Source organism: Seriola dumerili, unplaced genomic scaffold (genome assembly GCF_002260705.1).
Source record: "Seriola dumerili isolate Sdu_G_001 unplaced genomic scaffold, Sdu_1.0 BDQW01000003.1, whole genome shotgun sequence".
Lineage (NCBI taxonomy): Eukaryota > Metazoa > Chordata > Actinopteri > Carangiformes > Carangidae > Seriola > Seriola dumerili.
Window position 1 is genome coordinate 5707241 of NW_019174258.1, and position 27286 is coordinate 5734526.

The window sequence follows — 27286 nt, forward strand, 5'->3', positions numbered from 1 at the left end:
AGAAGCTTTTTATCCCTGTGTTTGGTGAATTTTGAAGCAATTATGCAGGTCATTGCAAGGTCTGATCTGTTTTGGCCCAGGATAAATAGGAAATCCTCCGTGGACCAGACAAGACTGCGTCCTCTGGAGGATGCAGTTCCTAAATTGGGACAGAGATACAGAGAAAGAACATTCAAAGATCAGATCAAATGCACATAAAAAAACAGATATGTAAAGTTAAACCTCTTCAGCAAACGTAAAAAAATCTGCTACTTTTTCTTCAAAATGATGTACTGGTGTTATACCCAACATATTTCAATATATTCCAATACCCATTCTGACTCTTCTCTTCTTTCCCAAGACATTCAGGCAAAGTTCACACATTAGACTGTAGCTTTAAAGCACGCAATAGAGCGCTATCACATCATATGATTTAGTCCATTTTTCTATGACCCTGTCATTCACCTTTTGTTTGAAAAAGTCTCATGCAGTGCCTGGTTTGTTTGGAAACACCTGAACGAGTTCAAGTCGCCTCTGTGTGTTTGTGCCAGTCTGTCGCAGATCTCTAAACTTCAAACCACAAACGTGCTCTGATGCTGTGCTGAGGCTGGACACACTTTGATGTGGGTCCAGATGTGAGTATGTATGCATGCATATGTGTGTGTGTGTGTGTGTGTGTGTGTGTGTGTGTGTGGGTGTGTGTGTGTGTGTCTGTGTGTGTGTGAGAGAGAGAGAGACACAGCCCTCATGTGACAGCTGTGCCCTTATCAACAGCACTCTCAAAAATCAAGCATGCTTATCCACACATTGTTTTTCTCAAGCGTCTCCAACCCAAAATACAATACTTACCTCCCTCCATCACATGGGCTCGGCTACGCTCACATTTGATGGTGTCAAGGAACGTAGTGGCTACACTCACATCTCACCTTTTTTTTCTACATCTTACACACATGCCTTTTTGATAAATCTACAGCACATGAGAGGAGTTGACAAAGGAAAAAGGAAGCGAGGGACAGGAGCAGAGAAAAGAGGAAGTGAGAATGAAGGAGAGGTCAAATGGAAAGGCAGGAAAAGGGAGCAAATGCTACACCGGTGTTGCTGGAAATTGTTTCCATGATGTTTGAAGTCCGCAACAGTCCAATTAGGCTGCAAAGAATTGAGATTTCACACAACTCTCTGTAAGAGATAGAGGCAAGGAAGCGAGGGGGAGGAGGGGATCGAGAGACAGGGACGGTGATGAGGAGTGAAAGTCGCAGTGAGTTTTGGAGAGATGGCAGAAACCAGGGGACAGCAGCTGAAATCCTATCCACCGCAGGAAACGGGAGATGACACTCCTATGAAGGCACAGGAAAACTAGGCAGGAGGGGGGAGGAGGTGATGAAAAAAAAAAATGGCAGAAAAAATATATAAATGTTGTGTGTGTGAGAGTCACAGCTAGAGAGGGAAATGGCAAAATGTACAGATCATTCGGACATTTGTGTTCGTTAGAAGCTTTGATCCATAGGCAAGTGTTTGGATAGCTTTGGTCAGTGTGAGTGAGCAATTCAGCCAACAAACAGCATTTGTTTGCCCTTATTTACAGTTGTGTCCCAGTTACCAAATCGCATCTCTGTCACACATAATTTCACCAAGGTTTTGCACAGAAAAAGCGACAACCATTATTCAAAAAATTAAAGGCTATTTTTACTCCTATAAAACCCTACCTTGTGAGTTTCTTAGTGTGATTTTTTTTTGTTCAGTGTGGCACAAAAAAAATCCTAATGAACACGTTTCTGGGGTGTAATAACCAGTAATCACCCCCTGCAGCAATATCTGAGTCTTCATGTTTTTATCTTTTGCTCCTTTGCTGTGCTTTGCAGATCTTGACACACCAGTTCTGACGGTGCACCAGACCATCAGCGATGTGCGTGGCAGTTACTACCAGGAGAAGACGGTGTTCCTGCGCTGCACCGTCAACTCCAACCCTCCCGCACGATTTATCTGGAAACGTGGGAGCATGCTCATCGAACAGAGCAAGGACAACGGAGTGGACATCTATGAGCCGCTTTACACCCAGGTACACATGAACACATACACAGCACAGACACACTGCCAGGTGTGCCATCGCAACCGGCTTTCTGTTTTTCTCTTCAGAAAGTGCATCTCCTCCCCACAACAGAACTGTATCCTCCTCTACTCTCAAGTTTTACCATTGAAAAAAAATTCCACTCTAAATCTCTCTCTTGCTTTTATTTGGTTTACTCCCACTGTTTCTGTTCATACATGCAGTTTTTATACGAACACTGTTATAGCACTATGGTTTTGACCTAGGGAGGTCAGGGTCATACGAATTGAAATTACCATTCACAAAACCTCTTTCCGAACAGCAGCTGTTCAGAAGCTTTAACCTTGACTCAGTGCGGAAGGTCTGTCAAGCTGTGAGTTTCTCCAAATGTCAAAGTGGTGTCATGGGGCTCTAGTAACACTGATATTGAGCATTTATAGAGTTTGGATGGTCATATCACTTTTTGTTAGCTTCTTGAAAACCAAAAACCACCAAGAGCGAAAGTGTATAGTGAGGCAACAGTGCATTTGTCTGCTCTAAAGTAAGACACTGTTGTTAGCATGTTCAGCTGAATACCATTTGTAATCAAGGCCAAGTGTGGAGGTGAATTACAAACAGCCCTGGTAACAATATCACATCCACTGTCTGTGTAGTATTTCAGCCATGTGCTGTATATGAGTTAACGTTGGCTGCTCTTTCCTGCTTTTTTATTGGGTTTGAAGTTCATGTTCTAGCAACCACAGTTCGATTTGTTACCTTTTTTCTTGTTAGGGAAATTAAAAGTCAAATTATATATTAATAAGCATTTTGAGGGGTAAATCTCCCCTGCTGTCACTGAAAACTGCATATGTGCCATGTGGGAACGGAAAGCTAGAATGCACTGTATACTGAAAGAAGAAAAACACACAGACATATAGAGACATGTTTGCACATAGAAAATGAAAATGAAAAATTTTACTATTATAGCATCGTATGATTGTTCTTTCTTCTTTGTCTGTCTCTGGCTATTTGAAACTAGCAGCCTCTTCCATCAGTCAGCCAGTTGTTCAGCTGGCCAGACATAGCCAGCAAGCTAACTAAATAACTAAATAAACAGTCCCCCAGCCTGATCTCGCAGCCTGAGTGCACAATTGTTGCCTTCAAACAACGGCTCCCCCTTTTCTCCACTTATCAAAGCATCAGTCAGCCACAAAGCAGAGCCCCTAGAGTTCAATTAGCCAGCCAGCAGAGCTCTTCTCAGGAATGCCTAAGACAGCGTTAGCACATCACCTAGTGAAGCAGGCTGACAGACATAAAGTCTCGATATGAAAAATCATCAGCGATGTGCGTCTCCATGAGGAGCACAGAGAAAGATACATGCAGTAGTTTCATGAATAGTCCAAGAGAGGATGAATGTATTCAGCTTTTTTTTTTTGTACTGACAATCAGATGATTCCCATTTTCCTGATGGTCTCATGCAAAAGCAATTTGAAATTCATCATTCATATTACTCCATATGTAGATGATAGATGCTTCAGCTGATAATCAGGGCATCATACAAACACAGTATGTTTGTATTTGGGTTTGTGTGTGTGTGTGTGTGTGTGTGTGTGTGTGTGTGTGTGTGTGTGTGTGTATGTGCGCGCGTGTGTGTGTGTGTGTGTGTGTGTGTGCGTGTGTGTGTGAGTGTGTGTGTGTGCGTTCGTGCATGTGTGTCTGTGTGTGTGTGTTTTCATCTCAGTGTGTCGTTGACCCTGTTTATCACACTGCGGCTCATCAAAAATTGAAGTGACTTTTACGCAAGATTACAACCCAGTTTAGAAAAGACTAAAATAAAAAAGCTTTGAGCTCTTTCACTGATATAATGTTATGTATTATGCAATGGAGATGTGATAAAATTAGATTTATGTTTAGATTAATATGTATGCTTCATATTAGTTACCTAAAGGATTATGTTGTGAAGATTTTTTTTAAACTGTGGTGTTGTAGCATGATGTTGTCGTGTGTGTGTTTTGTCCCGTCTAGGGTGAGACCAAGGTGCTGAAGCTGAAAAACCTAAGACCCAAGGACTTTGCTGATTACACCTGCCAGGTGTCTGTGCGCAATGTGTGTAACATCGAAGATAAGTCGGTCACTTTCAGGCTCACAAATGCTACCAGTAAGTTATTTGATTGTTTTCCAGAAACAAAGGACATGCACATGCCTTCACAAAAACAACAGTTTTTCCTTACTTTGACTTTTGCACTCTCTGAGTCTTTCATCTCATCTGACTTCTCTCTGCACGCTTGCTGTGTCTTGGCTCAGGAATCTCTTGCTGCCTGTCTCTTTCTCTCATTGTTAAAATGTCCCCCACATTCACTTGTTCAGGAAATAGCATCCTCCTTTCATCCACTCATTTTCTCACTTCCTTTAATCCCTCTCTCTCTCTCTTTCTTTCGTCTTCCATTCTTCACATGGGCTTTTCTTCTGCCCTTTGACTTTCCACTCAAATTTGCTCTCAGTCTTTCCATCTCCTTTCCTGCCTCCCAGCGTGTTATACTGTCTATCTGTCTTGTTTTTCTGTTGCTGAGAGCTCATCTCAGGGCCGTCAGCTGTAATTCAGTTGTCACACTCCCTGTTATCTCCAATTCACTCCATGCCGCTCTGTCCATCTCCACGCCACCGCCCGGCAACTCTGTTACTTACAACAACATTGTTGCTGTTGACAACCCTGTCAGGATTGTTATGGTCAGACTGATACACCACAAGGCAAAAACCCCCTGCTTGTTCAGTTTTTTACTACTTTTTCATTGTATTTATTTTCTCCATTTCTTCTTGCTGCATTTTCTAAATGCCTGCAGGAATTATTGTTGCTAGGTAGTTCTGTGCTTCATAGTTTTTGTACAAGTGTATTTCAGCCCTTTTATCAGTCATATTTAAATTCTTTCTGTCCTGTGAGTGTATTCAGTTGAAAGATCCTTTTTTTGTCAATCTTAATGAAACATTTTTCCTATAAACTGAAAGTACTATTTGTTTTCTACATGCGCAAGAACCATTTGAAGATTCAAGGACTGTTCAAGGCTTGGTGTCTAAATCCTGTCTTTCTCACGGTCAGAGGGCCTGAATAAATATAAACTGAAAATGTGGAAACAGCGAAGTTGTAATAAGTGCTTTAACTGAAAGGAGGCTGGAGGTTAGAAAAACAGTCTTATGTGGAAAACATAACATCTTTAAATCTCCAAACTGGTTGTAAAACTGAAAGATTAATACTCCCTTTAAGCAATAGTTTGACATTTTGGGTAATACACTGTTTTAGCTTTCTTGCCTGGAGAAAGATGAAAAGATCGATGCCACTCCCATATCTCTCAGTTAAATATGAAGCCACAGCCAGCAGCCTGTTAGCTTAGCTTAGAAGAAAAAAAGATGTGGGAAACAACTCTGATCAATGTCCACCTACTAGCACCTCTAAAGCTCAATAATTAACACATCATATCATGTTTATTTAATCCTTCTAAAAAAAACAAAGTGTGTTAATAGCAAGTTGTTGAGGGTCAATAGTCCAAAGAAATAGTCCAGCACATAACCTTGGTGGTAGTTTCATATTGACCATACAGACATGAGAGTGGAAGTGATCTTCTCTTTCAAAATGTAGAACTATTCCTTTAACATGAAATTTTCCTTGAGCAAGGCTATTATATACAATTTAAAAAATCTGAAGAAGTTAGTCCTGAACACAGTGTTTTTCATTAAATACAGATGTGGAATATAACTAAGTGCATTTCCTCAAGTCACTTGAACTGGAGGTACTTGTACTACTACTACTAAGTATTTTCCTTCCATGCATTTTACACCTCCACTCCACACATTTCAGAGGAAAATAATATACATTTTACTGCACTGCATCTATTTAATCAGCTATAGTTACTAATTACTTTACCAATTAACGTCTTGCATACAAAACATATGAAAGCTTATAAAATATGATGCATTGTGACAGATGAACCACCCTATGATTAGTCAATAATCCATTAGTTGTTCAGCAGTGAAGTATTTTAATAACTGTTTAAATGTTACATTTTTTCCAAACATTTCATGGGTCCAGCCTCTCAAAATTGAGGGTTTGCTCATTATTAACATTTATAAGCCAAATAATCAATTGATTAATTGAGGAAATAGTCACCAAAAGTAATCAATAATGAAAGTAATCATTAGTTGCAGCCAATATAAAACAAAATTGTTAGTTAAAATTGGCTGCACCTGAACTACAACAGTAAAATGCTGCTCATGCATGATAAACAGAGAACATTTGTGCCTTGAGTACTTTTACTTTTGATACTTTAAGTATTTTTTTATTTCTTTTAAATTTGTATTACATATACTAAGATACTTTTACTTATGGAACATTTTAATTGCAGTACTTTACCTTGTAAGGGAGTCTTTTTACACTACAGTATCAGAACATTTACTTAAGTAAAGGATCTAGTTCATTCACTCCTGTATAAATGTTATTTTAAAATCTGTGTGGATCAACAAATAGTTAAGAAGACAAAATAGAAAAGTATAGTGCATTATCTTTTTAATGGCATTAATGTTACCTCTATTGATATCCCAGTCACACACTTAAGAGGAAAGAGATAAGGGTTCCTTTTTGTTATGTTTTTATGATGGCCACAAGTTTACATGACTTGTTTATTTGTATTTTTTATTTGAAGGAAAGGTTATCAATGGAGCAATAAGGCCTCTTTCAGATAAGAGATAACGTTTCCAGGGGAGCCGGCTAAAGCGAGCTGAAGGTGGGGAAGATAAAAAAATAAAAATAAAAAAACTCACTGAACAAACTCTGTGATATGATGTTAAGAGGAGAGGAAGCAGAGTTTGGCATCTCTGTGAAAGACTGAGCACGAGAAAGAGGTGGTTGCAGACAGATATAGAAAGAGGAGGAAATGAAAGCCTGAGAATAAATCAGATAGAAAATGAAAGATGGACACGGCTTGCTGAAATACTCTGGGAAAAAGAGCAACACTAATGAATCAGGCTCAGGTGAATGTACTGTGGCTCAGTGACATGTTATTAATTAGAGCAAACACCACATAGGACCAGAGATAGAAAATGGATAGTAAATGGATTATGATGAAAGAGAAATGTCTTTAATAAAGAGAGAGACCAAAATGGAACAAAAAAGAAAAAGGACTAAAACGTGGATTTTAAGTCCTAATGCAGATTAAGGGTGACTATTTGTCTCACTTGGCTATATACATATATATATAGCCAAGTGAGATATATATATATATATATACACCTTTATTCATTAACTTTTTTTTTCTGTGAAACAGTCGTAAAATTCACAGGAGGTCAAAATCAAGAGGCAGGAAGGTGAAACAAACAGGTCTTAATGCTCCTACTGTGTGATAGGTGTTCCTCACTCTCATTCCCTCTGTCTTCCTCTCATCCCCTTTTGGATTCCTGCGGCTGAGATCAATTGTATCCCCGCGGCCTAGTCAACACACACACACAAAGACATAAATACACAAAGACACAGATACACAACCTCCACAACAATAAGTGTCTGCCTGGTGCTGGCATAATGGCTAAGAGACTTGCCAGAACAGTCAATCTGTCTGGACCTCACAGCCTCACAGAGTAACAGAAAACACACTCCTCAGTGCCTACTACTTAGTACTTAGTACTTAGTGTGTGTGTGTGTGTGTGTGTGTGTGTGTGTGTGTGTGTGTGTGTGTACTTCTTAACCTGCTCCCCAGAGTTCAGCTAACTAATGGCATGAGCAGACTGTTGCAGAACAGGATGGATGGAGCTGCAGTTCAGGAAATTTCTGTGTATTATTTTATTTTTATTTTGCAGTTTTTCTCACTTCGTACACACATTTTCTTAAAATAAACCTCATCATACAACAGTTACTTCCCACCAAGTAATAATTTGATTGGACGAGAGGCATTCCATGAGTGCTGATATAGAGTATAACAGCACTGGGACTTTTAACTATATGTATCACTCCGCTTAATCATTAATTAGAGTTACGTTAACAGTCTTTATCTATCTTAGATTGTAACAAACTTTGCGAAGATGAAAATATTTCCAGAAATAACATTTGAATTGAATGATGTGGTCGTCAGAAGTGGATGAAGGGAAGAAGCCTGGATACTTCAGCGCACAACTGAGTTAACGTGTAGACACAGTAGCAAGCTAGTGTGCACTGTGCAGGTCAGGAAAACTTCTGATGTCAGGAAATAATTAAGATAATTTTGCTGGTAAAATGTTATTCTGCTGTCACCAAAAGACTGTATAGTAAACTTGCACTGTTGGTTATTTGTGTACAAAGGGAATTAACATTGACACAGAGAAAAAAAAAAAGCGTCTTCTCGACATGGCAACCGAGTAAAACTAAACCAAAGTCTTTGCAAGGCCTTTGCTCCGAGTAGGTTCGTTTGAGGGTGTGCCAAACCAGCCAGGGAGCAGGCGTCATGAGAATGTGTTATATAGTGACATAGAAGTTATAGTTACGGAAGAAAAGCCTGGAATACAAACATGTTCCCACACTAAAAATGGATACATATGCAAAGTCAGAAATATTTGTGTTTTGAAATTTGAATATACAAATTGAAGAATAACAGAAAAAAAGAAAAAATGCAAAAAACAAAAAGGAAAAAACCAACAAAAATGCTCAGCATCGCTAATTTTTGTAAGTCTCACACTGTACATGGATTTCCTATTGCAACCCATTGACATTGTATCTAATACTATAAGGAACTTCAATTAATTTGATAGTAAAGATTTCTAATAGTTGACTGCTACCTCTGAAAACCTGCTGTATAGTATATATTCAAGTTAAGGTGGTAAGGTAGTAAGTTAGTGGTCAACCTAAACATATTCCAGCCACAACACTCTCAGAGACATCACACAGTGAGGGGATAAAAAGGCAAAGTGGGAATAAAGTAATCCAGGTTTATGAATTTATATAAATCCAGCCACAATACACAAATAACAAACCCTTTTCAGACAAGCATAAGCATAATGTTGTTATCTCAGAAAATCACCTCTCTAGTCTCAGATCTCCAAAACGACAATGAAATGACAAGAGTGACAGACGGGGAAACACTGAAAAGAAAGAAAATTACAAAAGAGATAGAAAACAGATAAAAGGAAATAGATACATGGAGGGCAAAGACAGGGTGAGAAATTGACAGATGGACACAGAGATAGAGAGATTGCAAAGAGAGAAAACAAACAATGAGTTGCCGCTTTGTTTTTTATCCTCTATAATATTTATCTAATGAGTGTATTTTGTTATTCCCCACTGAGCTCCCTTTTTGTCCTTGCAGTGTCAGTCACTGCTCGGATTAGATTCATCCAACTAGGTCATGCCATCACCGCTGATTCACCGTGCTGGGACGAGTGGATTGATAGATTTTTATATCATAATCTCAGCCTGGGATTTGAGTACGGGGCTTGTGCCCTCCAGTAACTGCCGACAGCCGCCAAATCCTCTTCCCCTGCCGCTCATAAAAAAGAACATGGGGGCAATGCTCCAGAGCTTGACATGTTATTTAAAGCGGTGGAGTACAGGGGTGAAGAGGGTAATGGAATAAGGCCCGGACATGTGTAGGGATGGAACAAAACATTAGATTGCATTAGATTAACTTCCACCATAACTGAATGTGGACTTTGGGTTTTGTCACATATTGTTTGGCCTAAAGGAGAAGGAAAATGTTCATGAGGAAATAAATATGAAAAAGTCAATTAACCAATCAGTTGCAATGTCACGCCTACACACTTTTTTTTTTCTCTTCATATCTTCTTATAAGCCACAAATGAGTGCATAATCTTTCCCTTTTCATTCTGAGCAAAAGCCTGAACACCACCACCACTAGTGGCCTTTAAGTAGATAATACAGTACTTGTAAAAAACATTTTTTAACTTTTACCATAAGGGAAATAATTAATCTTTCCCAATCTGTGGTGAAATGATACAGTGAAAATGAGCTGATCTACATAAAAAACTGCGAGGTTTAGTTAAACGATTTCTAGTTAATATAGATCAGAGACTTTCTGACACTTTCTAAGTGCTGTGCCTTTGATGAACTTGGAAGAACTCTTCATCGTGCAGCTCTAAGTGTCAAAACAGGTGATACATTGGCAAAACTGAAGATTTTTTTCTTGTGATCTGTTGATATAAATGTGACAGAATGCTGAAACACAGCGAAATGAAACAATGCTACAAGAACACACACTAACACACAAGAACACACACTAATGCACACTAACACACGAAGATTTAAAGCTGCTGACAACCTTTGAGCAGATGGAGTTAGCCAGTTCATCTCGAGTATGGGCAAGATGATTCAGTCTTTTATTGATTACTGTAACTCTTACTATAGTATACCTTCACAATAATATGACAGTTGTACAAGTGTGTGATATATATGATTAGATCAATAGGTGGCAAATCCTACTGTGTATGACTCCCCCCTTGAAAAGCTTAAGATCAATGGGCAATCTGCAATAACCCTTAGAACTATAAAACCACCGTGGGAGGATATTGTACTGCATCTGTGCAGTCAGGTTTATGTAAGGCTGTAATCTATGTCTGACAGTGGTTATGTGGAAAACAGAGAGAATTAGAGAAAATAACAGAAAAAAGAACGAGACAAGAAAAAACACACATTGATCATTATCTAAAACACCAAAGATTTATTTAAAGCTGTTGTTTACAGCACATACTGTTTGTTTATGTTTTCTTAATTTCTATACAAATGTTCAAGTTTAGATATTTAACAAAAAACATGTCTCTCGGTCCTGTGGCTGTTGGTTAATCATCTCTAACATTTCTTCACCACCTCAAGTCCAGTCCAAATAGATGGAATCGCATTTTTGTGTTTAAACTGGCAACACTCTGATCACAAACTGCAAGTTTAAACTATGTCCTAATGCACTCCTGTCCAGGCTTTGGATTAAATAGTTCACCCTGTTCTGACCTAAAAATGCTGCCTTAAAACTGACAAATTTTACATTGAATTTAGTTCACCAATCAAACTGTTGTGTTTGACTTTCTGCACCTGAAAATGCATGACAAAGCAGGGCTGTAGTTTCTTTTATCAAATTTGCAAGTGCTTGTACTATATCTGATAAGTGCATAAACATAAAGTCAAACAAACACACTTATGCTGAGTATAAAGAGCTAAGAATACACATGCATACATATATGCACACACGCTCTTCTTGCCAAGACAAGCATTATTTCCTGCATTTTTTCTCAAATAGCCTAATTTTTAAATGTACTCTGTTTTGATGATCTTTTAGTCTGTTTCTGGTTCTGATACTTGTTTAAATGTTTTGATTTCAGTTCATGATTTCTGGTTGACCACTGGACTTTAAACACTCAGGTTGAGGTGCTCACTTTGCTTCAGGGTATTATGTCTATAGAGGTATAGAGGTAATAACCAACAGTCCTCCATTTTCTAAAGCACCCCTGGAACATAAACTCCTGTTGACAACAAGAATCAACAGGAACTTTTTGGTTGCTAGTTGGACGTATTTTTGACTGATGTTGTCAAGAGAATGACAACCACTGTTCCTGGGTGCAAAACACAAACACAACTACAACTTTTATTTCCCCCTATTAACCCCTCTCCCTGTACTTCATAGCTGAATTAAGTCATGTAACAGGGCATGACAGTGAGAGAGAAAGCAAGTCGGAGGCAAGGGAAGGTAAAAAGACAGATGTTGAAGATACAGATGTGACAAACTGACAGAGAGATAAGGAATAGGGGGAGTAAGAAAGTGTGAGTGTGGAAGAGAGAGGCATTTGTTACCTGGTTGTAAACCGTTGTGCCGCACATAAATCCCTTTACTTTGGGAAGAGCACTGGCTGATCCTACCGTTGCCATCACCCACACATCCCCAGGAAATTGAAGCTATAATTCTCAAATCCCCGGTTCCTCCTCCCTCGCTTCACTCATAGTGTTCTCTCTTATGTTTTTTTTTTCCGTCTTCCCTTTCTCTCTGTGGTGCCCTCTTCTGTTCTTGGGATTACACATTTCATTTATTTGGTTGTTTATTTATTTGTTGCGCAAATTACTACTTTTCAGTGCTCTGTAGAAAATGATGAAGTATGTGTGTGTGGTGGGCATTCATGTGATGGAGAGCTGATAATCAGATCCAAGAGTCCACATGTGTGACCTTGAAAAGAAAGACATCTTTATGACACCAAGACCACAGGTGCCTCTTTTCAGTCTAAATAACTTGTGTGTGCTTGACATCATGCATGCATTCAATTAGGACACAGCTGTTCAATCCCCTCTGAGTTTGACCAGCTCTGTACTGTAGGTTGTAATTCTTCTCAAGCACGACGGGTCTTTCTCACAATGGGGTTTTCGGTTAATTTTCTCATTGATCGAGTGTCATTTCTTCCTCTGCTGCTATCTAAACTTCTGTGGCCGTAGTTCATCCTCCATCCTTGCATTATTTTTCAAATGTGCTTCACCTGATATGTTATAGAAGACACAAGAATGGAATAAAAAAAAGACAAAGGAAAAAAAAACATGTTTTAGTTAGAAGAATAACTCAGTTTTATTACAAGCAAGAATACATGCCAGATTTCAGTAATCTTCAAATCCACCAAGGAGAAACCAATCAGTGTAATCAGCAGTTGTAATCTATAGATATACTGGAATCCTCACTTATCAGACATAAGGCTTTTGCTTGTCTTCACATCTTTGCATTCTGTGTGTAATCATCAGTATGCTCATGTGTAAGGTGGTCAAACAACATATTATAGTGAATGCCTTTGGGGGCTTCGTGGCTTAATTCTTCTAGGGCCATGGGGGGATTGAGTCTTCTTTAGCATTTGTGACATCAGACAGGAGGCAGCGACAGATCCTGAACAGGTCCATTGCCAGGCTAAAACAAATAGACACACGCTAACATTTACTGCGGCCAATCTCCAGTCTTTATGACATGAGTGCACTCAGAGGAAAGCCACATGAGCAACATGTAGAGTCTCTTTGATGTACCGTGCGTTAAAATACCAGTTATGACAACATATAGAGCTGTGTAACAATATATCCCCAATCGCCCTGATACTTTATTCTACTGTATTTAACAAACAGGCAAATTACCAAGCAAAATGGTTTCCATTGAGGGTCATTTAATACTTAGAAAGCTCTTCAGCCCTATAGGGTTTTACTTTCCTAGTGCTGTGATACAATTGGAGTGGACAGTGCTATTTATGTGCTGATTACAGTTGTTACACCAGTGAAATTTCTTGTCAGTTTGAGAGCCATCACTACTGAGATTAGCTAAAGAGAGATCCCATTAGTGTGTGTGTGTGTGTGTATGTGTGTGTCTTCGCATGAACATTTTTGTCATCCTTTTTAGAGAGCGCAAGCCTGTGTGTGTGTGTGTGCACAGCTTTGTGCGCATTCTTGTATTAGCAGAAACATGCATCGGTAAACTGGTTTGCCGAACCTCTGTGCACCTCTTTCATTACAGCGATTGCAATCTGTTAAAAAAGAGATTAGATGAGAGGATGTACTGCGTAAAGTCTATTAGAGGAATGAATTACTTCCTGTACTCGGTGGGGTCAGTCTCTCGCTGAAGATTTAACTCTCTCTCAGGTTGATAAAATCCTGGATTCTCCTCCAATCTTGTCCTCTAGAGCCCATTAAAAATAAAAAATAAAAACATTGGAGTATGCTCCATCAAAATGCTCAAATATAAATATTTAAAACCTTAAATATGTTTCTTGAATTGTTCAGCAACACAGTATGTCCCATGGTAAACAATCAATTATACATTGATCCCTAATAACAATAAAAAGAATGTAGTTGGATTCAGAAAGGAAGGAAGTAACTGACCTTACAACTGCCTCCCTATCTGCTGACTGGGTCACACAAGATCCAACACTTAGAATCTGTCAGGACACTCAATTTGTTACTGTTGTTATTAAAGAAAAAAAAAGCCATACAAAAATTCATATTGTATCACAGGCCCAGTTAGTTCCACCTCTAGAGTCAACTATGAAAAGGGCTGACTTCTCTACAATGGAATACTTTCTCTTTCGACCACTTCTGAGTGGTAAAAATATAAGAGATGGCATGGAAGTGTACAGTATTGCCAAGACCCTATTTTATTTTCCTAAGCACCATGCAAGTGTTGCTAATGGTAGAAAGAGGTGACTGGCCCAGATGACAGATGACACATACTGCTGCAGGTAATTCTTTAGTCAGGTTATTGTAGGTTCATCCGGTTCAGACTCTGAGGTTGGATTTGTTTATTTTTTACAAGCATCTAAACCTATTAGAGAGTGTAAGCCTCTTTCATCTTTCTTCATCCGCTGAATTGGAATAAATTCACATTGGCAAATAAAATAGGTGTTTACCACTGCTTTATTGTGTGTGTGTGTGTGTGTGTGTGTGTGTGTGTGTGTGTGTGTGTGTGTGTGTGTGTGTGTGTGTGTGTGTGTGTGTGTGTGTGTGCGCGCGTGTGTTGTGTGTGTTGTGTGTTCTTTAGTTTTTGTGCCTAGAGGAGATAAATTCTCCAAACGAGGAGCATATATGAAGCAAATGAATTCATTTACAGAATAACTGGGAGGAAACTGTAAGTTTATTGTTTGTTTTTTATTTTATCTCTAAATGACCCTGGAAACACTTTCTTGTAATATGTCATTATGCTTCCATCTGCTCGACAATATAGAATATAATAACAAAACGCCCTTACAGGGCTGCTATAGAAAAACAAACAAAAGAAAATTACCATCCTATGTGACATGGCATCTTAATAAAGAATACATACATATTCCGGAGATTCAGGTTGACTGGAACATTTAAAAGACAATAGAATGACCTTGTTATTTTCTCTCTTTTTACTCTTCTAACTTAGCCAAATAGTTACTAAGAGCGGTAGAGTCACACATATACATACACAGATTTGCACATTGAGCTCAGCAGTACAACCACAGGTTAGTAATTCATAGCCAGTGAAGCAGCTCCAGTAGAGAAACTGGGGCTTGACTGCTTTGCCCCAGGGTGTTTTTTGCTGTAGTTGATGAGGGAGGGGGGGGGACCTTTCTATTTTACTCCACCAACAAGATTTTTGTAGCCACTCATGGGATTTAAATAGGTGACATTTTGGTCACAAACTCATTTCTCTCAACGTTACCTTCCCATCACCCCATTTACGCCCTCTGGCAAGATATGGAAAAACCTATTACAAGATGTTGCAGGTAGTGCCACCTATGTGATCGGGAGCTTTTTGAGTACTTTAAAAAGTGCTCAGATTTATGTTGACTCAGACAGTATATCCATGTGGAACACATATTTTACCATCATTAGATTGCAGGGAAGCCCTGTTCGATGCTCCATATGAAACAGTATAGTAGTGACCACACAGGGAGCCTTGTTTTACAAATACGCTCTTAACAGCACACACAGGAATTATTATAGCCATGAAACTACCATTTAGTCTACTAAACTACTACTGGCCACCTGCCGGTACAAGTTTTTTCTCTCCTATAGCAGGTTAGGTAAAAGATGGATGTATTTTTAGTTTTGTCTTTTTTTTATAAAACAGAAGTTGCTACATTTTTTGATTCTTGGCCTCTAAGGAGCAGAACTGACACTTGACACGCAGATCCCTGTTTGGGATAACATGTTAGCAAAACAATTGCCTACCTACATACACACTGTATAAGCCCAAGTTGAGCCCATGTAGTTATCAGTCCAATGTCACTGTGGATGCGTTTCTTTCCCCCCTCTCTCCAAACATCCTCTTAGATGATTAATATCCTCTTTTTCATTTTGCCCTTTCCCCCTCTCCTGCTTTAGCCCTGTATTTTATTCTCTTCTTCCCCCGTCAGTGTGCCTCTCGCTCCCTCTGCTCTTTTTTTTTTTTTTTTTTTTTTGTATTTTGAAACTGCTGGGTTTCAATCGATCTCTGTCTGGCAACAGGATTTGTTATTTTTTTTTATTTTTTTTGCCTCTGCAGTTGCATTTTGGGTCATCTTGTACTTTTCCTGTTAGGTCAGTCATAGGAAATGGACGCAGTGGCTTGGGGAAGATACGGGCGATATGAGATCAGGGGAACCGGGACATGAATTACCTTTGGTTTACTGATTGCTGTGTGCTGAGAAAAGACTGGAAATTCAAACAGCCTTGCATGAATGCACAACGGCTCACAAGCACTAACACACAGTGAGAAACAAATACACTCATGTTTACACACTACATCATATTTGCATTCAGAACAAACGGCTACTGTGTGCTGATTTGATTGGAGGTCGAGGCTTGCCTGTGTGTCTTGGGATTTACACAGTGAAGCGGCGATCCTCTATAGACATCTGGAACTTCCTTCCACTGAATATCCATAAGTGGTTCTGAGTGTATGGGAGTTCATCATGTTCATAATGCATTTATACCAATTTATGTAAATATATATTTTAACCCCCACCGACCTTTACTTTGGCCAAAACAAGGATTGTGTTGGACACCAAGTAAATACATTTACATTTACCAGTATCAGTAGCTGTGGTGTTTAAAGACCAGGATGTCAAACCAGTAATAAAATTTGACCCTCATAGTGGGAAAATTCCTTCCAGAGTAAGACAATGTGTCGATGCCACACACTTTTATATGCACACACACACACACACACACACACACACACATACACATTAACATAACACTACAACACTCCCATTCTCACTTTTAAATAATGTCATCACTTGCATGCAAAATCCTGTAACCATCCTGCAACCTCACTGGGAAGCCTTTATTAGCATCTAGATGTGACAGGTGCACAGACAGTTAACATTATTACTGTCAGACTTCAACATCTGTACGTTTCAACATCTGTAACTACCACTGCTGTACAACACTTGCAAGGCACAAGAAAAACAACTTGGTTCTGTTCTGTGTAACGACAGAAAAATTGATTTGCACTTGTAATCCTCTGTTCTCTCTTCCTCCCCTGTGTCTGCCCCCCCCCCAGCTCCCCCAATGATCCGGCTGTCTGTCAACGACACGGTGGTGGTGGATCCCGGGCAGGATGTGCTCTTAACCTGCGAGGTTACTGCAGGTTTCCCCCTCCCCACTGTGACGTGGTCGCGTTACCCCGGCCCGCTTCCCCTCAGCGCCCAAGTTCGAGGGCCAACACTGATTTTGCGGGCGGTCACGCCGGCCGACGCGGGCTTCTACAACTGCTCGGCTGTCAACAATGTGGGCAACCCTGCGCGCAAGAACGTCAATCTGGTTGTCAGGAGTGAGTAACGCATGTGTGTGTTTGTTCCCAAGGGAGAGAAGGGCAAGAGGTGGGAGATTTACTGGTGAACCCTTGTGGTGGATAGCAAGTAGCCCCCCCCCCCCCCCGCTTGGTTTGGATTAAAAATGCTTGGTCCATAATAACATAACTTAGATTCCTTATTTAGCATCTCTGAAACTAGAAGTAATAATGTGTGCAATTTTAGATTTATTTATGTTGTGACCGTTCTTTCATTTTAGTAATTGACGGAACAATAGACAGCTTATAAAAGCAGATTCGGATTGTTTTTCATTATTTTTGACAGAGCAAGTACACACGCGCGCGCGAGCATGCACACACATGATAAATACCTCAGTATTCTTGAATATATTTGATTAAACATTTAGTATTTTTCCTTTGCATCACTCCAGTGCATGCCTATTTCAACCACACACTTGAAGTTTCCCTACTTAAAATGTCCGTTCTTAGCTTCAATAAGACTATGCATGTGAATGTGTGCGAATATATTCGTGTGTGTGTGTGTGTGTGTGTGTGTGTGTGTGTGTGTGTGTGTGTGTGTGTGTGAGTGAGAGAGAGAGAGTATAATATGTGTCTGTGTGGTGTGTGACACGCGAGCAGTTGATCCATCATTAGAGAGAGCTGATGTGAATCTTGTCAGAATAGGCGGGTTAAGTATCGCTCTTTTTCTAATTCCCCTGCCGTTAAAACAGAAGCCTTCCACTCTCCCTCCCCTCCGGCTATTTTTAGGCCCTTTAATCATCTTTATTCACTCCAATTAGTTAGACTGGAGTGGAAGCAATTAGCGACAGTCTCTTCTGTTAGTTAACACAGTAGAGAACGTATGCTGGATGGGTTTCTCCTGTTAGCTTAATGGGCCTGAACGCATCGTCACACCAGCACAGGTGGCAAGACATTGACTGAGACGGGCACACCCACACACACACACACACACATGCGTGTTCAGTGAGTGCATGGGGACAGAAGTTGTCAGATAGACAGATCGCACATTCACATTAAGGTGCACACAGCATCCTCTCCACGCTAAGCAGGTAAAGTTGCAGGATTGTGTTAACCATATGGTCACTGCCTCATATCCATGGCTCCACCCAAGCATCTTGTTAACAAGCTCAAAAGAAGTTTAAATCAAGCCCTCCTCTCCTCCTCGCAGCCTGTCTCTCCCCTTGGTGGGGAAACAGAGAGCTGTTTTGTATTCAACATGGAAATCTGTTGGGGAAACGCAGCCTTTGAAACTGAAAATTAAATGTGACAGTGTGAGAGTTACTCTTTGTCCTTGATTTTGTTCCCCCCCTCCTCCTTATCCCCCTGTTATTTTATTCTGTATCAGGCTCCTTTTGTCTCTCCCTCCTTCACAATTTGCTTCTTCCTCTCTCTTTCTCTCTCTCTTTCTTCTCCAATTTCCTTTTCCTTTGGTTTCTTTTTGTCATGCTGCCCCCTCCTCATGCCTCACACGCTATGTCACACACTCATCTACCAGTCTGGCCATCTCGCCCCTCCTCCATCCACTGTTTTCTTGTAATTGCTGTTTTTTTTACTTTCTCACCTTCCCTCACTCGCACACTACACAACCAGTTCCTTATTTTTGATGTCTAAAATGTCCTAAAAGTTCTTTTCAATTTCTTTGAGTATTTATTCCTGTTTTCGACAAACTCTAAACAACCTTTATTGGCGTGAGATACATAAATATGTGACGCCGAAACTGAATTTTAAAATAAAACAAAGGTCAAAAAGAATGATAAACACATACAATCGTCTACAGCTGGGAAAAGGGACACACATTGTCATTGTTGGCACTCAAACATCATAATTCAATCAAATCAACAATTTACAGTAATCACTGCTCCAGCACTTCAGTGAGGACTTTCTGGGTTTAATGCCATTACCGTAAAACTGTTCAAAGTAGAAAATATCCAAACAAAATGATGTTATTCTTTATCACTTCTTCCATTATTTTTTTTATCATTTCCCAGTCATTTCTAAATGATAATGTTTTGCTGGTAACATTCCTCCTCCAAACATTGTTTTTTAAGACTTCACCACAACCAGTCTCCAACACTGCATCATATATTTAACCCTTTCCCCTCTCTTCTTCTTCATCCCTCTACCACCACACACAGCGATGGGCAACCTGACCTTCCAAATTACACCAGACTCCAACAAGGACAGCGAGACCATCCAAATGGGTCGGGACCTCAAGCTGTCGTGCCACGTCGACGCCACCCCACAGGACAAGGTCAACTACACCTGGTACAAGAACGGTGCACCTGTCTTCAACTCGGATAGCCTGATCCTGCTGCGCAGCGACCCCGACATGGCACCCGGCACCAGCAGCTTGGAGATCGTGGACATGAAGTTCAGAGACTTGGCTACCTACAGCTGTGTGGCAAACTTCCCAGGCAGCAGGGTCCCGGAGCTCCGTGTGGATGTCAACATCTCTCAGAACAGTGGTGGGATTTAAATGATTTATTTATTATCTAACCCTGTCAGACTGAGGCAAATTTCCATGAAGCTGTAGTGAAACAACTAATTTACGCTGTCAAAATAAAAAACTAAATTCTCTGGTTGATAAATTTTTCAATACTACATACAATAATCCAGTGGGCTGTAAATGAGTGCATGTATTTACTGTAACTATTTGTTTGGTTTCATGATTGACTGTTCAGCCTGACTTGAACGTTCTCCCCATTCTCTGTTAGTAAAGACAACAACAGCAGCTTTGTTTAATGTGCAACGGGCCATGCAAAGGTACGGTGGACCTTGACGCACTGCAGCTTAAGAAAAAACGAATGCAAATAGACGAAGTACTAGCAGAGAAGAAGACATCTATTAATTTGATGAATACTCACAACACAACCAAATAGACAAATGCGCTGCAAGTAGCACAGATGACAATGGGAGCTTTTTTAGGGGACACAAAAAAGTGATGAACCCGACCAGGACATGCTTGTTCCTCTCCCAGCCACTGTACAAAGGTTAGATGGACAGTACATTTTAGGAATAACTACCACTCGTGTACAAGGCGCAGCCTGTTGTGATTGTACACTGTAAATCTTTGAATCTGATTACATTATTACAGTTTGAATATTTGTTGTTTTTTTTCCTACACCCAAATGGTAGTTTGACCTTTGAACAAAAAATGAGAACCTTAATACAATACTTTGCCTTTTCCCCTTTCTGTTCTGTACACACCTTGTCCCCTTGTTACGCAGAGAATTTGAGAATCACTGTGGCGTAATGTTAGTTCTTAATACTGAGCAGTAATCTTTTTTAATGTCTCCTCGTTGCATTGAGAATGTGTGATCGTCCAATGAAAGGAGCCTTGTAAATGTCATTTTTCTTTCATATATTTTTATTCTCCATCTGGCTCCGTTATACAATTTCTCTGCTCGCACCATCTGTAATTTCAAACTCATGTCCACCTCCCGACTTGTTATATAAGAACATATTCTTTTCCATTCCATTGTACTTTTTCTTGTGCACTTAATCATAGATTCATCTACCGACACCATTTAGAACAGTGATAGTGAAACCACTTTTCCTCAGAAAGGGTTTTCTTTTAGCTTATATACATAAGTATTTATATTTTAATAGTATAATTCTGAAATTATATTATATTTATATATTTATTTATACTGCTGCAGCAGTTTGTGTCATTGCAAGAAAATTCATACTTTTCAAATACATTATTCCTGTTTCTTTTAACTTATGTAGAAGTAAGAGATAAAAGCTTTTCTTACTATTCGTTTACCTTTTTCTCTTCCCTTCCCTTCTTTTTCTTCCAGTCTCTCCTCCGGTGCTGTCGGTCCCGTCAGGAGGTCAGATGGTCATTGTGCGAGAGAGAGGTAACGCTGAGCTGGTGTGCTTAGTAGTGGATGGCAAACCACGTCCACCTATACTATGGTCACGGACAGAGAAGGACCTGCTGATGCCATCAGGGCAGACTGTGGTGGAGACGCCCGATGGCCGCTTGAGGCTAAGAAATGTCAGCCGCGACATGATGGGGACGTATCGGTGCCAGACTGCTCCGTACAACGGGCTTAACATCAAACGCAGAGAGGCACAGGTCCAACTCAATGTGCAGTGTAAGTGTGAATCAGATTATTTCCACCTGGGAATTCAGCATACAACAATTTACAACAAGTTTCACTTTTGAGTACAGTTCTTTCTAATGGCACCTTTGTGTATACAAAGTCTGTCTTTGTTGCTACGGTAATATCAGAGATCCATCAAATCACTGCACTTTTCTTTTTCCCCACCCTCAGTAACGGCATAATCTTCACACTTTGCTCAAAACTAAGCCGTAAAGACAGCTACGGTAATGTATGGTAATGTAAAGAGTGTGAAAAAGGAGATTTTAAGGAAACAAGGACACACCTCTACAGCTTAAAGGCTGATATCTTAAAAGCCTGCCCTTTCCCCTTTGTGAGCACTCCAGTGGGGTCTGTCTGTCATCGTAAAACTCCCTGAGGATGAATTTTGATAAATGGATAGGATCTGTCTGGTTAACACACACTTTCAAGAGTTTTACTGACTTACTTGCACAGCTCCCTTCATGTAGTTCCATAAAACTGAGCAAGCTGAGAAAATGTCATGAGACCCTATCACCTTAGATAATCACATTGTAACCTCCTCGTTTATTTAATCAAACCAGATAAAATCACTTCTCACCTAAAGCTGCAGGTGCATGCTGTGTGGTTGCTGGGCTTTAGAACTTCACAACTTTCCAATAATTTGCCTTGCATTTTATAGCAAAATCCCATTTCTTTTGCTCAGGACACTTGTATATGCATGGGTAGCAGGAGGTTACAAATACATCCTCCACCCAAGAATACCTTCACGGATCCGTTAAAATTTCTACCCCAACTGGATGCTCTCCATTTGTGTTAGCACATCGGGGGGGCAAAATCAGCAAATCATCATATCAATATAAAAAAACTAATGTAACAACAGCTTGCAGTTACATGCCACTGTTGTTAAAACCACTGGGTAAAATCAAAAATAATAAAAATAATAAAATAATCTTCACAGAACTGTTGAGCACACCACACCAAAATTCAGGTATTGAAGTTTCTTTGGCGCTCATCCAAGAGGTTTGATCAGTTCTGAACTGAATTTAGGTGTGTCAGCTTTGTATCCATGGTTTTTAATAACTTATTCATTAAAAACACTCAAAAAGAGAAACAGATCTGTTGTGAGTGTAGTCATAAACACACTGTTTACTCAAAACCTCAAACATCCATTAGCTTAAAATGTTGTTAGGTGAGTCACTAATGTACTGTTTAGGCTGAAGCATGCCCTCTTGCACAGCAGTGTATCGTTGCATTGGTAAGTGTTTGATTCAAATCAGTAATTTTATTTTAACAGGAATCCAATTCAGCCCTTTCAACACACTCCCAGTGTGCCCTGTGTACAAGGTCAAGTTAAAAAGGCTGCTATTAATCACAGCAATGAAATGTAGAAGATAAAAGAAAAACATAAGGATACAAACAGTACATGTTTTGAGGTACCACAGTTGTAGCAGCATATAATAATTTATATGCCGATCAAGCGAAAGTGTGAGCAAATTGTTTATCTCTGTGGATGGAGCAGTTATGAGTATATATCCTGGACAGAATCACTAAAGTCACTAAATGTTTTTTATTAAGTGATTTTCCTCCTGTGCTTAAAAGCAGGACCTAGTAAGCATTTGCCCTGAGAATATTTGGCCAGTTAGGACCAATTTCTCACTCTGACATGGTTGATAAATACAGGCCCAAATCAGCATCCTCTCCTCTCCTCTCCTCTCCTCTCCTCTCCTCAAGAAAGAAAGATTTACCAAGCTTGCTAATGCAGACAGGGTGGGAAGGGCAACACTCTGTGAGCTCTGCTGTCCACACTGGCCAACTCTGATTAATGGCCCAGGTGGCCACCCCACTCTGGACAGAGAAAGAAACAGTGAGACGAGACAGATACATGAGCAGGACTGAGAGAGTGAGAGAGAGAGAGAGAGAGAGAGAGAGAGAGAGAAACAGGGTATGGTGAGGATGGTATGAAAGAACTTGTGTGTGACTGGGGAAAAAGAGAAACAGGTTGGTAGATAGAGAAACACCATGAAGTACGAGAGATTTCTGTGTATTTACAGCCAACAAAAGTGTGGGAAAACAGATCATTCCTCTTCTCTCCTCTCACTGCCATTCTTTATGCCCCATTTTACTCCATTTGTTTATTTTATCGGGTTTGTTTTGCCGCCTTCCATTTAGCACCACTGATCGATGTGAGGGAAGGATGCCATCATTTTTTATGGCAGCTATAATTAAGTGGATACGCAGATTTCTGCCATTCTTGCCTCCCCTGCTTCCTCTTTTCGCCTTGTATCCTTTTCTTTACTTGCCCACTTTCCCTCCCAGAGAGGTGGCTGTTCTTCCTCATTGCCATTCTCATCATCATCAATCAGCTAACTGCTGGCCATGAGAGAGGACCTCTCTCTGTCTTGTCATTCCCTTTCTGCATCCTGCATTCTCTCATTCCCTCCCCACCTCCCATACTCAATCATCGACTTCTCTCACTTTCACACCACACTTCCCCCATCATTCGTCTTCCTCATTGTCTGCTTCTTTAAGAGCACTTTCTCTCTCCCTTTATCCCACCTTACACACACACACATGCACACACACACATGCACACGTACACACACACACATGCACACGTACACACACACACACACACACACCCACCCTTCTTCTCATGTAAATTGATTTTGCCTTTGTGTACTGTAAATGTTTGGCTTGGTCAGTGTTGCATTCCCGGATGGAATCCATTTTGCATTCAATAAGACAGATAGCAATGGCGTGTTTACATGGATTATGGTCTCCTGACTATGAAACATTGCAGCGTGTTGCTGTTTGTCCCGAATAAGGAGCAAATAAATGCAAAAACAATGCTCCAGAGATTTGAAAAGTTGAGTGAGAAATTGAAGCAACCCAATGACTTGAAAAAGTTGAAACCTACTGCTGAGAAACTTACATAATTGTCAAAGTGAATACTTATGGTCGGGTAAAGGAATGTAATAACTTGTCCACCAAATTCTGCTGGGGATTGGATGATTTATAAACTGCTCACAAACCAGCTCACAACACACCTCCTCTCTACCCTCCCTCATCCCCTACTGCTATCACCGCTGCTCCACAGTTTGTCTGTTTTTCTTTACCCTTGCCACCTGTTTCCAAAGTCAGATAGCCATCGGTATGCACATGTGTGTCTATAAGCACGAGCAGGGTTTGTGACCATACACTAATCAGTCCATATGATTACAGTGTGACCTTTGACTGCTTACCCATCGCTCAACTTTATCACATGGTGCTGCTGTGGCTGCAGGAAGTACCTACACAGTGGTTCCAAGAGGTCAAAGGCATAATAATGACTGGCAGCAGGAAATATCAGTTTTGCATATCAGTGGAGCAAGAAAGTAGGAAAAAGTTTGGATGTTGCATCCGTATGCTGAGAATTTTGACTAAAACAAACACAGAACGTAGAAGCTTAGAAGTTAAATGTTATGGTTGTTTCCAATCTCTTTAGCATGCAGGTGCCTACTCATGTTCCCCTGACTGGAGTACAAGCACAGAATGGTAAACTGTGATTCCAAACAAAGGATCGGTTTGGCTGTGTATACCCGCGCCCGTAGCAAAAAACAACGATTAAAAGCTTGATTCGCAGAGAGGATAGATTGATTTTTGCAAGAGCTTCAGATTTCAAAAGAAGCTTCGCTTGACAGTATTAACTGCAGTATGTTATGGTTTACAGTTGTTGGGGATTTTATTAACTTTGACTATCTGAAATGTTAATGCCATATACTGTTGTGGTTGACTCCTAAAAATTAAAATGACAGTGGCCTACTTCCCATTAGAAAAAGACATAAAGAATGAGTAACAACCAGTCAAACTTTATTTTGTATAGCACTGTTCTTTGGGTAAGTGCAAAACTACCAAACTGATAATAAGACTACTATACAAATATCAAAATAAAACATATATAAAAAAAGAAAACATTAAATTAAATACTTTGATTAAAAAAACAATGATGACCATCAATGTCAAACAAAATGTTTAAAGATATCAACACAGGGGTAGTCTATGTTCACTGGCTATGATTTCCTCTACTATCAGGTGCTGGAGCATCATAATGATTTGTTATTCATATTTCTTTCCGAAAATTCCTGTTATTGCTATTAGTTTCTTCTCCCCTGGGATGGTTAATTCTGCCCAGAGATTTCCACATTGTATCAAGCACAGTAAGAGCATCTCTGTTTCAGTATTCTGCCCTGCTCATGTTATCTTTGTGTCTCTGTTTCTTTCTCTCCTCCTCACTGTAGCCAGTCTGTGTCCCTATCTGTCTGAATTACAGGCATAACATAGATTAGAATATAATTACACATCTGTGTCTGATATACTTGATTCATAAGGGACTTGAGTCGTGCTGCCTCACCTCTGGGGGCTTTAACACCAGATCTCATCACCGTTAGTACAGCAATACCACCATTAGCATCTTGTCTATTATCTACATGATTAGCCAGGGGTGAACTATAGCTGGCTGGTGATTTGTGGCAGAGTAATTTGGCTGTGTTGCGTCTTGGCTGACCCCAGGGCAACAGCAGCTAGTCAGTCATTAACCTCAGAGACACACACGGCTGCTGACAGGTTAATTACAGCTGGTTAGGATGGGTTAGCGGCAGGGAATGGGTTTCTTCCTCGTTGAAATGCCTGATCCCTCGTGGCAATAACACTTGCTCTGTGTCTGTCTGGATTTGTCAAAAACCAATGTTTTCTAATGATGCGAAGGAATTTACGCCGCAGAGAAGAAAAGAGATGACGAGGCAGACGAGATGAGACGTGGATGATGGTGATGAACATACATCACTACACTCCATTTCCATTGTCCACATCTCTGAGCTCAAAACTCCCTCTCAGACTTATCTGCTTTAGTTTATCTCCATCTTTTCCTTTGTCATGGAAATAGATTTCAAAATGGATTTATGGATGATGGGGGTTTTACATGGATTCACCTGTTCGCTATGCTTAATCTCAAACAAAGTGTGTCTAATATCTTGAGTTCTGTTGTTCCCCACAGATCCTCCCATATTGGACCCAGTCTTCCAGGACATGCGTTCCAGGAACTATCAGATGGTGACCCTGCGGTGTACGGTCCTACGGTCCAACCCGGCACGTCTGACAGACATCCGCTGGTTCCGTAACGGTGATTTCATTCGAATGCCGATGCCGGACCTTAAGGAGACGCCAGAGCTGAAGTTCAAGCTGGAACCTACCAACAACGGCTCTTATGAGTGCCGAGTCAGCAATACTGCAGGAACATCAACATGCACATTTAATGTCTCTGGTGAGTGAAATTTAGACAATTTAGTCTATCTATCTATCTGTAGATTATAAACATATTCAAGACGAGACAGTTATCTTCTTCACTGTTATTTATCAGTGATATTTTGTTCTCTCTCTCTCTCCTCCCCCTATACCACAGCACAACCCTACAATGCTGAGTTTTACTTTGACACACCCAACCCAGTCCGGATTCTGAAAGGTAACAACTATTCCTACAATCTGCAGTGGACACAGAGAGATCCTGAAGCCACAGACCGTATCATAGGCTACTGGATTAATATCCGAAAGGTAAATTATTCCCACTCGAACACATGCACAGAACTGCACATATTTACATGCGTCCACACACACACACACACACACACACACACACACACAGATCAGGGAGGTACATGTTGGACTCACCACTTTTGTTTGGAAAACACTCATGAGACTGACATTGATCAGTCTTGCGTAAAGCAAACTTAAATCACCTGCCTTTGTTTGTAAGTTTAGTTTCGCCTCGACTGAACAGGCTCACAACTTGTGAAGACAAGAACACACATACGCAAGTCCATTTAAGTAAACATGGGGCTTTATGAGCTTAGTGAGTGTCAGGCGTGTGCTGTCAATCAATGGCGACCTGCACTGAATGAACAAAGCCACGGCAG

At 40.2% G+C, this 27286-nt stretch overlaps 1 protein-coding gene across 1 annotated transcript in view; it reads left to right on the top strand.

The window, feature by feature from the left end:
- Nucleotides 1-1856: 1856 nt before the first annotated feature.
- Nucleotides 1857-27286, top strand: part of LOC111222199 (MAM domain-containing glycosylphosphatidylinositol anchor protein 1-like) — a 61613-nt gene continuing 36183 nt past the window's right edge. The window contains exons 1-7 of the mRNA XM_022745824.1: nt 1857-2035; nt 4028-4160; nt 16981-17250; nt 19386-19715; nt 21051-21350; nt 26371-26637; nt 26776-26924. Coding sequence (XP_022601545.1) covers nt 1976-2035; nt 4028-4160; nt 16981-17250; nt 19386-19715; nt 21051-21350; nt 26371-26637; nt 26776-26924 — 1509 coding nt within the window. The 5' untranslated portion in view covers nt 1857-1975. The remainder of the gene's footprint in view (nt 2036-4027; nt 4161-16980; nt 17251-19385; nt 19716-21050; nt 21351-26370; nt 26638-26775; nt 26925-27286) is intronic.